We start from the raw sequence: 13,700 nt of genomic DNA on the forward strand, positions 1-13,700 counted from the left end.
CAATGTATGTTTGGATGACAGGTATAGTAAATATGTTTAGTCTGTAAACCTCAGCTGGATTTCCCAATAGGCAAAGAAAGCCCTATCTAAATACATTTTATCCTTTCAAATGGTAAAAATCTGGGAACTTTTCATGTCTGGGTAAAGATAAAAGAATGCAAGGTGGACTGGGAGTTTTGTCTAGTGGTAGAGTGCTTGCCTAGCATGTACGAAGACCCAGGTTCATTTCCTCGGTACCACATACATAGAAAAAAGCCGGAAGTGGTGCTGAGACTCAAGTGGTAGAGCTCTAGCCTTGAGAAAGTCCAAGGACAGTGCTCAGGCCCTGAGCTCAAGCCCAGGACTGGCAAAAAAAAAAAAGAAAAAAGAAAGAAAGAAAAAAAGTGCAAAAGCTACAAATGGAAATAGCCAATTTGAATTTTAGCTGCCATTTTCAGTTTTAAACAATTCCTGTCTGGGGAGCAAAAAATGTTTGTCTTTTCCATTTTCCATCTCCCTAGTTTAAGCATATTCTACTAAAAAAAATTCTTATTAAAACTTAAAAAAAATCACAAAGATAAAATCAATCACTACACATATTGCTTCCAGAATAATTTCCTTCTTGCCATACAACCTGGGCAGAAAATTAATGATTTTAAGTTCAAACATCTGTGTATTTTCAAAGCACTGCTTTATACAATGCTGCAACCACAATGAAAAGAATGAAAGAAAGAATGAGTTCACAGAATACAGTTGCCTGAAAAACAAATGACTAGGTCATAAGAAAAATTATTTCTGAAATCACCAGTGAGAATATGATGTATTTTTTTTGTGGCCCTCACAAAGTATCTTCATCTGTGCCACAGGAAGCTGCATTCTCACCAATGTCCAGGATAGTCTTTGAACCAGGCCACTAGCCCAATATTTTGCTGGTTATTTGGGGGATGGAGTGTCATGGACTGTCTTCCCCGGCTAACTTCGAAGTGTCATTTTCTGAATGTCAGCCTCTCAATTAGTTAGGATCATAGGTATGGACTACCGATGCCTAGCAACAGCTATTTCTTTCATTTAAGATACACTTTCCAAATTCTTAGCTGTGACATTCATCATGGCAAAGGGATTAAAAAAAAAAATTTAGAGAATGGTACTTCCCTGCCTAATGAAGAAAAAAGCACTTACTTTCTAAGCAGGGTTAGAAACCTTTTTTTCTTATTCTTTTTAACAATAGTGAATAGGAGAAAAGACTTTTATTTATTATGATTTTTCAAATGGAGACAAAAGTATAAAAAAGATGCTACTTGGCAGAGTACCAATGGTTTACGTCTGAAATTTTGGCTATTTGGGAGGCTGAGATCAGGAAGACTGCCAAACAACCAGCAGTTGGGTATGGTGGTATATACCTATCACCCAGCTACTGTAGATAAATAAAGGTGTGAGTCCAGGAAGGAAGTGAAAAATAATAATCAGTGTGAGAAATGGTTGAGGTATGAATTGGTGGTGAAGCACCTAGTGAGTATGAAACTCTGAGTTCAAATCTTAGTATCACCTAACCTCTCAGGGAAGGATGGAAGGAGAAAAGGAGGGAGAGAGGCAGGGGGAAAGAAAGAAGGAAGAGATGGAAGGCAGGCAGGCAGGTTGGCCTGCCTTCAATAATGCCTCCATTTGACTGTTCTCCTTATATAAACAGTACCTCTGAAATAGATATATAAGATGATATGGGAGGCCAGGAGCAGAGCCTAGTGTTACAGTGCTTGCCTGGCATGCACAAAGTCCTGGGTTCGATTCAGTACCACGTACACAGAAAAAGCCAGAAGTGGCACTGTGGCTCAAGTGACAAGCGCCAGCCTTGAGCAAAAAATGCCCAAGGACAGTTCCCAGACCGTGAGTTCAAGCCCCAGTACTGGCAAAGAAAATCAAAACAAAGGGCTGGGAGTTTGGCCTAGTGATAGAGTGCTTGCATACTATGCATGAAGATCCAATTCTTTTGTACCACATACATAGAAATAAGTTGGAAGTGATGCTGTGGCTCAAGTGGTAAAGCTCTAGTCTTGAGAAAGCCCAAGGACACTATTCAGGCCCTGAGTTTAAGCCCCAGGATTGGCAAAAAAGAAAAAAAAAAAAAAAGAAAAGAAAAGCAAAACAAAAAAACCTATTATGGGAAGAAAACACATAAACAAAAGGCTTTGTTTTGGTGCCTATCTGTATAAGAAAAAATTTTGGCTTGTAAGCTACAGAAAGGAAAAATACATTTTGATTATCAACACAGTTAAGGATCTGTGCATAAATAGAAAATGTTACAGTGATGTCTTTGAGGAAAGAGCTCCTGTTGCTCACCTGATAGTGTTGTCAGAGGAACCACTCACCACCAGCCTATCTCTGTACTGCAAACAGGCAATGCCTCTCTTGTGTCCATTTAGAGTCCTTACAAATTCACAAGTACTTGTGTTCCAAACCTGAGACAGAAAATGACATAAAAAGGTTGATTTGGGGGGCTGGAAGTTTGGCCTAGTGGTAGAGTGCTTGCCTAGTATACACGAAGACTGGGTTCGATTCCTCGGTACCACATACATTGAAAAGGCCAGAAGTGGTGCGGTGGCTCAAGTGGTAGAGCTCTATCCTTGAGAAAGCCCAAGAACAGTCAGTGCTCAGGCCCTGAGCTCAAGCCAAGAATTAGCAGGAAAAAAAGAAAGAAAGAAAGGAAAAAAAAAAGATTGATTTGGCATTTTTCCTGGCCAAATCTATGGCAACTGGAGTCAAAACAGAACTGAGCAGGAAGGGGAATTTTTTTTGCCAAGGACCATTTAGATATTGGTAATATCATTTGAGAGCCATATGAAGTTATCAATATAGGGGAATGGCCACGGGGAGTAGATAAGAAGCATGTATTTCCTGTCCTGTACCAAATGATATTGTGGGCCTTAGACAGTTGCAAGCTGGACACTCCCCAACTCTGGCAAAATTAACTTCTCAAAGAGAACAAAGCAATGGACAAATTAAATTCATGCCAATAGAAGGTTAATTTGAAGCTGGATGCAATGAGATTTAGTATTGAGGATAATCTGGTATTACAGGTATATTTTCTTGAACTTAAAACATTTTTCTTCAGCCAAAACTGTTGCACATATTCAAACTAGATTTGAACTTAATATTACACTCTTTTACAGTGATGCTTAAATATGCAGTTGTCCTTAATCAGATTTTCACATAAACTTCCCATTCCAAGATGGAAATTTAGTGAAAACGTTCTTACTACCTTTATAGTTCTATCCCCAGATGCAGAAACGATGTACTTGTCATCAAAGTCTACAACGTTGACAGCAGCTCGATGTCCAACTAATACCCTCCGGAGGGTGATGTCAGTTGGGGATGCCATATCCCAAACAGCAATAGAACGGTCTTTGGAGCAGGTCACCATCATGCCATTATTGAAGCGCAAGTGCAGAACTGCTTCACAATGGTGAATCAGAGTGTTAAGCATTTCACCTGTATTTACATCCCATACTCTGGAAGAGACAGCCCAGAGTTAGATGGCATACAAACTACAAGGTGTTAACTAAAAGTTGGCCAAGATGTTTTTCTTTCATTCCTTGCATTTTTTTGGGAAGTGTAATGCTTCACTTTCCTTTTGTATCACTGAGGGGCGGGGGGAGTGGAAACTGACATACTATAGAGAAGTGATAGTCAGATATAGAATTGGATAAGAACAGAAACAAAAAGAAAGGGGAGAGTGCTAACAGGGTGAAATCCTTAAGACCTGAAATCTGGTTAAGTTGTGGAGGCCAGGGATAAAGTAGCAGCTATCATGATCTGACAATTTGGCCTAGACTTAAGATAAATACTTTCATAATTTTAGACCAGCTTGGATAATATAGCAAGATTTTGTTTCAAAAACAAAACAAAACCAAACCCCAAATGAAACTTGACATTCTATTTGACACCCAGAATAATATTGTATGTATGTATGTATGTATGTATGTATGTATGTATGTAATGTATACATACATACATATATATATCCACATATGTTTTTTCTCCTGAGACAAGAGTCTTGTTAATGCACCCAGGCTGGTTTAAATTCCCCAAGTAATTGAGGGTGGCCTTGATTTCACAACCCTCCTACCTCTGCCTAGATACTGTCTTTGAGCTTTTTCTCTCAATGCTGGTACTCTACCACTGAGTCCACACAGCGCCACTTGTGGCTTTTTTTGTGATTAATTGGAGATCTTCAGAAACTGGAACTGATAAGGCTCAAGACACTACTGTCACAGATTTACACTGTCATGAGATATATTGTATTTTACTTGGACTATTTTTATGTACTGAATCTGGTTTTTACAACTTTTTTTTCTTCCAGTTTTACTTCTGCTCCCCTTAAAAACAATTTTTTTTTCTAGGTTGGGATGTGACTTAGTAGAAGATGAGTGAGGTCCTGGGTTCAATCCTAGTACCATGGGGGGAAAATAATTTTCCTGTTACTCTATAAATGATGCAGGCATTTATAATGCTTCGGCTCCTGTGAAGTACTCCATAAACATTGATGAATGTTCAATGTTGACAACTGCAAAGACTGAATTTGCTATGCCTTAAAGTCAAAAGACAAGAACCAGGGAGCAACTGTTTTTATTCACAAAGGATAACTTAACAATGGTAAACATTTAACTTCAGAGAACTTAACACAGTTAACTGCTTTTTTATCCTAAAGTTTTTTGTTGTTGTTTTTTGTTACTTTTGATGCATTATGTTGCTAAATCCTTTGGCTTAAGGCAAAAATCTCTAACAGAGATTTCCAGCAGTGTTGCTGGTACCCAGAATTTGAACTACACTGGACTCCAGCAGCATAATGGCTGTGTCATCAAATCATTGAATGCCTCTGGAACTTGAGGGCCCCTCCCTGAGAGAACATGCAATTATACACTGCAGGAATAATAGAGGAGAGGCTGGCAAAGAGAGAGCACTGCTCACCTGTACACACTTTAAACAGATAATGCATACAACTACCTGAGGGGAAGGTTTCACTCCATCCCTGTCATGTCCCCTTTGAGGTAGTGTTTGTTAAGAAGCAAGGAAAGTTTCTATAATGGAAGGTTCTCTAAATTAAAAAAACAACATAAGGCCAGGCCCAATAGATCATGCCTAAGATACTAGCTACTACTACTTAGGAGGCTGTGATCTGAGGATCATGGTTCAAAGAGCCAGCCAGGGAAAAGGAAAAATCTATGAGATTCTTTTGTTTAATAAACCAACAAAAAGGTGAAAGTGGAGCTGTGGCTCACATGGTATAGCACCAACTTTGAGCAAATAATATGTCAGGTATAGGCCTTGAGTTCAAGCCCCAGGACTGGCACAAAAAATTAAAAAACAAAAACATAAGACATAAAATTATTATTATTATTATTATTATTATTATTATTATTATTATTATTATTTGCCAGTCCTGGGCTTGAGCTCAGGGCCTGAGCACTGTCCTTGGACTTTTTCAAGGCTAGAGCTCTACCACTTGAGCCTCAGCACCATTTCCGGCTTTTTTCTATGTATGTGGTACCGAGGAATTGAACCCTGGTCTTCGTGCATGCTAGACAAGCACTCTACCACTAGGCCAGACTCCCGGCCATAAAATTATTTTTTTATGGTACAAAATGTGAACTTATCCCAATTATTCCTCTACCAAGTTTTCTGACCTAACAAAATGGTGGGGAAGGGAAGCTGATGTATTTTCTTTTGTTTCAATATTGTGTTCGTGCATTATCTACAAAATTACTATCCATGACAAAGAATAGAGCAGATCTGATGGTTCACAATTAAAAAATCATTTAAAATTTTCTACCTGACTGTGGAATCCGATGATCCAGTTATGATCACCCTCTCGTCATACTGGAGACACAGGACAGAACCTGTGTGGCCTGTGAGAATTCGTTTGCATTCCAATGTGCTTTTATCCCAGATCTAGAATGGCAAACAAGATCCTTTTAATCACTGTGATAATGGGGAGTTGTGGAGACTTGTTTGCTCTCTTATGCGTTGATTTCCCGAAACATGAAAGCCTGGAGTACAGTGGAGTGCATTCTTTTCTACAGATATTGTTAAGCACCTGTGTATATATAGCTTCAGTTTTAATACAAACTTGATCCTTTTCATTAAGGTACAGGGATAGCCTATAATTATGAGGGCCAAAAAGTAAAGGTTCCCTCAGTGTACTTCAAGAAGGGAATTTAACCTTTGGACTACCATTTGTGTGCTGCTCTGGTGGAAAGCAGACTCCTTTTTTTTTTTTGGCCAGTCCTGGGGCTTGAACTTAGGTCCTAGACACTGTCTTGGACACTTTTTGCTCAAGGTTAGTGCTCTGCCACTTGAGCCACAACACCACTTCTGGCTTTTTCTGAGTATGTGGTACTGAGGAACTGCCAGGGTTTCATGCACTCTAGGCGAGAACTTTACCACCAGGCTACATGCCCAGCCCCAGACTTCTGTTTGTCTTTTAAGAAAATTATGTTGATTTTGGTACTGCAACCAATATAAAGTTCTTGCTTTCTAAATGCTTGAGGTTCATGGCTCCAGCTGTTTTGTGAACATGATCAATCTTACTCCATTAGCTTGCATCCCTCAATCAATGAGACCTCACCTTGATTGTGTTGTCCCGAAGGCCGCTTACTATTTTCTGGTCATCATACTGTAAACAGTAAACTCCTTTGCTAGTTTCACTTCGGCAATGGATTCTCTGTAAACTGTGTCTTCCGCATCGCCAATTAGATTCTATTGTCTAAGAAGAAGAAATAAAAATAGGTAGTTAATTAGGAAAAGAATCTGAACCAAAGTCTGGCACCATGGCTCACTATGTCACTCTTGGGGATACATGGACCTTAAAGTAAACGAAAAAATACATACTAAGTAAGGCTGTGTGCTTAGCGTTCTTTATGCATAGGAGGTAGCCATTTCTACCAATGAACTCCAGGGAAACAATTCAAAAGACATGGATACTAACTATCAGTGAAAAACTTTCTTAAAGTTTTTAAAATTTTGCTGGCAATTTATTACCAATTCCACTCACTTTTAAATTTAAGACACTAGTCTTTAACCCACAATGATAAACTTTAATGCTTTTCTGTAATAACACTAACTAAAGAATACTAATGATTCTCTATCATTTGGTAAACATCCAAAAATACATAATTCTTACCTCAATATCTTGTATAATTTTAGGATAAAGTGCTCTATAAAAAGAGTTGGGAGGAGCGTTTCCATCAGGGGGTTTGTTTTTGAATAAATACTGTCCCCTAAAAAAATAAAAAAATTTCCAATGAATCATAGTATCATATATTTACAAGAAGCTTCATATTTCTTCAGTGTTTTATTTACATTTCTTAGAATAACCATACTATCCTGTTCAGTCCCATGTCAAGGAGAAGTAACTTGCTGTGCACTAAGGAATTTGACTGACAATGATTTGCTACTTCTGTTTTTTTCTGAGTGGTTTATTGGAGATTAGAATCGCACAGACTTCCTTGTCTGGGCTGGCTTTGAACTGTGATCCTCAGATCTCAGCTACCCAAGTAGCTAGGATTCATGGCGAAAACCACCAGTGCCCAGCTTCTTTGTAGCAGGGGCAACTGAGCTTACTTCAAGAGAAGGATTGTACAAATATTTGGCAGCAGAGAGAAGAAAAGAAATACCTAAGAGCTGTGTATCTAAACTATAAAACTGACTATCACAGGTAGGTTCCTGGCCATGTACACACATACATGCATTTATTGCCTTTCCTTGATTCCACTGGGCTGCATTTGTTAGCTCTCCTTCCTTATGACAGCACATTTCTGGAATACTCATATCCCAAGTTAGATCTTTGGTACCAAAAAAACCCCAGTAAATGGCAATCACTTCCTGCTGGGTAAAAAATTTAATTCCTCATCCTGAAGTTAAGAATCCACCGAACACGGTGTGGAAGCTAGTAAACCCCACTATGGGTGTACTAACTGCTGTTCTCACTGGCACAATGCCTTGCAAAGTGGAGATAGGCAGAAATGCCTCTGAGTGTAATCCTGGCACCAGAGAAATCAGGTTTTCTGTGGGCCAGCCATCCATTCCTCCTCTACAGCTTCATTAAAATATAATTAATCGTTCACTGTCTCCAGGAGTGCTTCTTTCCTGCCCTCTTCCTATTATATACCTTGAAAATTAGTTGAAAAAATTTCCTATCAGGAAGACAGCACGCTCTGACTTTTGTGATACATTTGAAAGAAAATCTACAATGAATAAGTAAAAACAATAGTTTTTTTTTTAAGTGACTAAAGAGACATAATATACTCACAAGGAAAAGGACAAACGAGAAACATTACCAAACAAGTCTGGATTAAAAGCATATATATTTACTGAACTATGAGTCTATTTTTTAGTTTCCAAGAATTTTAATGAACACTTTACATTTTAATTTAATTTTTGTTTGCTGAGTGGCTTGAACCTAGGCCTATAAACTATCCGTGAGTTCTTTTTTTGCTCAAGGCTAGTACTCTACTACTTTGCTATATCCGGTTTTCTGGTGGTTAAGAGTCTCAGTCTTGCTGGCCTAGGCTGGCATCAAAGTGTGATCATCAGATCTCAGCCTCCTGAATAGCTAAAATTACAAGCATGAGCCACCAGTAACCAGCAATTAACAGGTTTTAAATGGGAAGCTTGTAGGTCTGACTCCAGAGGCCCCATTTCTTAACTACTTCAATGGCACCATTCCTGAGATTCTTGTCTTCCTCTCGATCTCTGGCAATCCTATATAGGTACTTTAAGATTTCTTCATATGCAAACATATTTTGCTAACTCCTCAGGAAACAGAAATCACATGAACTTTCTACCCCAATATTTTTTTAAATCATGACTTAATAGATTATCTGGATTTCTTTGAATCAAAGGCATTACAAAAGGGGTGACTAGATATTGGCATCTCAGTCTGTATCTAGGTTTTAAGTAAAAATCTTCGACAATGTAAGCTCTTGACAACAGGGACCACTTCTACGCAAAATGCAAAGTACGTGAGAATGGGAGTGAAAAATGTGAAACATTAAGTTCAGAATGTTATCATAAAATGTGATCTGCTGATTAAGAAAATGGACTTTTCCCAAGTGTTTTTATTATACTTTTAAGAGTTGCCATTACAGAGGACAGAGAACACATTCAATATTATTCAAGAGACAAAATGGCAAAGTTCATGCCCTAGGGACCAGACTGTCAAATTCATCTAGGTATAAAATAAAACAATAAAGTCTAAGTTAAATCTTAGAGACTCAAAGCTTTATTTCCACTGGCTGGAAAAAAAATGAAAGACTTTCAAAAATAGCATATTGGGAAAGCTCTAACAGACTTTATTGATGTTATCAGGCTTAATAAGGTAACTTCAAGAGGAAAAAAAGAATCCAGTCATAAATAATAATTATTATAGCTATTATAATTTTATTTTTTAAAAGGGAAGAAGACCAAGGCATTCCTGTGATCGTAGCATTCAGGAGGGTAAGATAGGAGAACTGAGTTTGAGGCCAGTCTAGCCTACCTTAAAAAAAAAATCTATAAAACATGCCAACAAACAAAAGGAAAGGTCATTTAACTAAAGGAGGTAAACTGGGTAACCTACCTATTTATTTCTAGTTCTTCTTGCCTTCGAAAAAAAGACTTAACTACCTAAATCTGGGGTAGATTTAATGACATTTACAGTCCGAATGTGGGCAAAGTACATTTTAACAAGAGACTAAACCTTGGCATCTAAGTTGTATTCTCTACAACTGCATTTTAATGTTAGTAGTTGTGTGGAGGAGTTCCTTTTCCTTTTCCTGAGGGCTAGAGAAAATTTCCCAGCTGTCCTAAACCTTTCCATATAGAAAACTGTTTGCTTTACTGCCAATGCTGTTCTTTGAACTCAACAAGAAGATGGACTGTTGGCTGGGCGCTAACAGTGGCTAGGATTGTGGCTCATGACTATAAATCTAGCTATTCAGAAGGCTGAGATCTGAGGACTACAGTTCAAAGCTAGTCCCGGCACGAAAGTCCGTGAGACTCATATCCAATTGACCATCAGAAAACTGGAAGTGGCGCTGTGGCTCAAGTGATACAGCACTAGCCTTGAGCTGAAGAGCTAGCTCAGGGACAGCGCCCTGACTTAGAGTTCAAGCCCGGCGACCAATGAAGAAAAAAAAGAAAAAAGATGGAGCGTGGATGTCATAGAGCTACATGTTTATTTGGATACACACACACACACACACACACACACACACACACACACACACACACACACACACACACACACAGGAGAATATTTCCAAAGTTCAAAGTCAGTTATGAAAGATTAAATTTCTATTTTTCTATATAATGAAACAAAGGGAAAAAGACATCAGAGGGAAGAAGAAATAGCAGCTTGACTTGATTTTTACAATTATATAGACAAATAATTATTTTTGGTTTAACCTTTTGAGATAAAATGTTAAAAAGTCTTTCTGAAACCCAGAATGGCTGAACTCTTTTTTTTTTTTTTTTTTTTTTGGCCAGTCCTGGGCTTGAGCTCAGGGCCTGAGCACTGTCCTTGGACTTTCTCAAGGCTAGAGCTCTAAAGCTCTACCACTTGAGCCTCAGCACCACTTCCAGCTTTTTTCTATGTATGTGGTACCGAGGAATCGAACCCGGGTCTTCATGCATGGTAGGCAAGCACTTTAATCACTAGGCCAAACTCCTGGCCCAGAATGGCTGAACTCTTAACAGTAACATATCTTCTTTATATTTATGTGCTAATGAATTTCAAAAGAGCTAATTTTGATAAAAAAAATTCCACAAGTAGGTTTTTGTTGTTGTTGTTGTTATTGTTTTTGCCAGTCCTGGGTCTTGAACTCAGGGTATGAGCACTGTCTTTGGACTTTCTCAAGGCAGAAATTTACCACTTGAATCACAGCACCATTTGTGGCCTTTTCTATGTATGTAGTACAGAGGAAGGGAACCTGGGTTTCTGTGCATGTTAGGCAAGCACTCTACCACTAGGCCAAACTCCCGTACCCTAGCTCAGCCCTATTATGTACAGATGACACTCTTATCAGTTGAATCACACCTCCAGTCCAGTTTTCTCTCTAGTTAATTGAAAGTAAGTGTTTCTTGGGCCAGGTGTTAAAGGCTCCTTGGGCAGGAAAGTCTGTCAGCCTCTTATCTTCACTTAGCCACTAAAAAATAGTTGGAGAAGCTTTGGCTCAAGTGGTAGAACACTAGCTTTGAGCATAAAGAGTGCAGGGGCAGTGCCTTGGCCTGAGGTTCAAGTCCCAAACTGACACTCTCCTATCCCCAAAGGAGTCTCTTAGATACTTTCTGCCTGGTGTTACTGTGTACTTAGCACATAGCTTCTGACTTTCTCTTTTTTTAGGGGAGTGGGGGGCAGTCCTGAGGTTTAAACTCAGGGCCTGAGCGTTCCTTGGGCTTTCTCTAGCACGCTACCACTTGAGCCACAACATCACTTCTGGCTTTTCTATATATGTGGTACCGAGGAATCGAACCCAGGTCTTCATGCATGCTAGGCAAGCACTCTACCACTAGGATAAACTCCCGGCTGCTTCTGAGTTCCTTATAGTGATTTAGAAACAAAAATTCTATTTAAAAAAAAAAAGTTCTAATGAAATAATATCATTATATTAAAACAACAGCAACACTGTTGAACTTTTAGGCTACTAACTATACATAATGCTATAGGGAATTCAGAATTAAACAAGAAAAGCTAAAGAGAATATGAGTCTTAAGAAGAAACAAAAGGCTGGGAATATGGCTTAGTGGTAGAGTGCTTGCCTAGCATGCATGAAGCCCTGAGGCCAATTCTTCAGTACCATATACACAAAAAAGGCAGAAATAGTATTGTAGCTCAAGTGGTAGAGAGCTAGCTAGCCTTGGGGAGGTGGAGGGGAGACAAGAGAGAAAGGGACAATGTTCAAACTCCAGGATTGGCAACCATGCAAACACATATATACACACACCCCACATACTCATACACGTATCATTTTCATTCTTTTTGGTAGCTATAGTTCTTATTCTAGCTGGGAATAAAAATAGTTTTTGATTACAAAGGTGATTAAATGCAAGAAATCTTCAGGAGAAAACAATCATTTGTCTAAGATTAGGAAAAAGCTGATAGTATGTATCCGTTTTAAAGCCATCTAGTTGTTTAATTGCCCATTAGCCTTTTTTTTCAGAATACCAATTTGTACTGAGAGAGCAGAATGCTTTAAACAGGAGAGTAGTTAGCGTTCTATTATTATTTTATTTATTTATTTGTAAATTACTATTAACATGGTACTTTGTCATTTTTTGGGGAGGTGGTCTTGGGGCTTGAACTCAGGGCCTCGGCACTGCCCTAGGGCTTTTTTTTTTTTCTCAAGGCTAGCACTCTACTACTTGAGCCACAGTACCACTTCCAGTTTTCTCTGTGTATATGGTACCAAGGAATCAAACCCAGGGTTTTGTGCATGCTAGGTGAGCAGTCTCCACTGCTAGGCCACACTCCCTGCTCCGGTAGTTTGTCATTTTATGAATGTTATCAGAAGAAAAACTGGTAAGTATATCACTACTGTTTTACATTTTTTAGCCTCATACAAATCAGCAAAATAACCACATTAAATAATCAATGGTTTCACTTGACCCCAACAATCTTCCCATGATTCTGAACAGCCAGGTGTGGAAATGTTTTAACAGGAAGAAAGTTAAAAGGCTCACCACCCTCTTCGTTCTGCCAGGCCTCTCCACAGAGAATCTGTCCTGACCATCCTCTCAATGAGCTTCTTCCATAACATGCCATCCGCTGTCACTCGGTACCATTCTTTACATACAAGTTCAGCAGCACATAGTGATTTGGCATCCAAGTATGACAGAATGTTCTCAGCAATATGATCTAAACCCCGAGCTTTCAGTGGGGAAAGGGGAAAATACAGCAAAAGAAGAGAGGTGGTAAATGATTTTTTTTATACTTTTTTTTTTTTTTACTGTTCTGTGATTTAAAACAGAACATTACTGTTCAGCTATGAAGACATACTATTGTCCCTAGTGCAGTCCAGTTTCTTTTTCAAACAGAGGCTTGGGTAAAATGAGTGTCAATAATTTTTCCATAAGGTTACAGAAATGAACAGTATTTTCCATCTTCCTTTAGATAAGGAAGTTAAAGCTAACAACCAGCAAAACCCCCAAGACATTAAAAATAAAAAGGATTCCAGAAAACAATTCACATCTATCTATATGGATTTCAGCACTAGGGGATGTTCTATGGATGGCATCTCAAACTCTGTGATTCAGACTCCCCCAAATCTCGATATTAGGTCCATTTCTCATTCTGTTCCTATTACTGCTGCAGTTCCAAAGCTATTCAGCAAAAGAAATATCCTTGAAATGTACTGAGGGAGAAACACTAAGTCAGAATGTGCTGGGTTATAGAATTCTGGACACAGAGAAAGGAGAGAAGGAGGAAATGTAGACTGGTATAGAAAAATCCTGAGAAGACATAGAGGTGCTTTTTTAGATTCAAGGATTTTAATTTCATGTTAAAAGAAACTATATTTGAGAATCACTACTACTAATACTACTATTGCAGAATCTAAATGACAGGTGACCAAAATGAAAAAAACAAACAAACAAACAGATAATGTGCCTACCATTTCAGACAATATTATGTAGGATGTGCAAAGGGAAACACTGGCAATTAGATCTTGAGCTGTGCTTCCTAATTAAAATTC

The 13,700-nt window shown here is 38.6% G+C and overlaps 1 protein-coding gene across 10 annotated transcripts in view; it reads right to left on the minus strand.

The window, feature by feature from the left end:
• The window catches only part of Btrc (beta-transducin repeat containing E3 ubiquitin protein ligase), a 152,324-nt gene that overhangs the window by 7,851 nt on the left and 130,773 nt on the right, over positions 1-13,700 (minus strand). For all 10 annotated transcript variants that reach the window (XM_090346044.1, XM_090346051.1, XM_090346047.1 and 7 more), the window contains 6 exons: positions 12,691-12,877; positions 7,154-7,250; positions 6,599-6,736; positions 5,804-5,922; positions 3,233-3,482; positions 2,314-2,432 (listed from right to left, as the gene is read on the minus strand). In XM_090346044.1, the coding sequence (XP_090202170.1) occupies positions 2,314-2,432; positions 3,233-3,482; positions 5,804-5,922; positions 6,599-6,736; positions 7,154-7,250; positions 12,691-12,877 (910 nt within the window). The remainder of the gene's footprint in view (positions 1-2,313; positions 2,433-3,232; positions 3,483-5,803; positions 5,923-6,598; positions 6,737-7,153; positions 7,251-12,690; positions 12,878-13,700) is intronic.

This window comes from Megascapheus bottae, chromosome 15 (genome assembly GCF_031878675.1).
Source record: "Megascapheus bottae isolate mThoBot1 chromosome 15, mThoBot2.hap1, whole genome shotgun sequence".
Taxonomy (NCBI): Eukaryota; Metazoa; Chordata; class Mammalia; order Rodentia; family Geomyidae; genus Megascapheus; species Megascapheus bottae.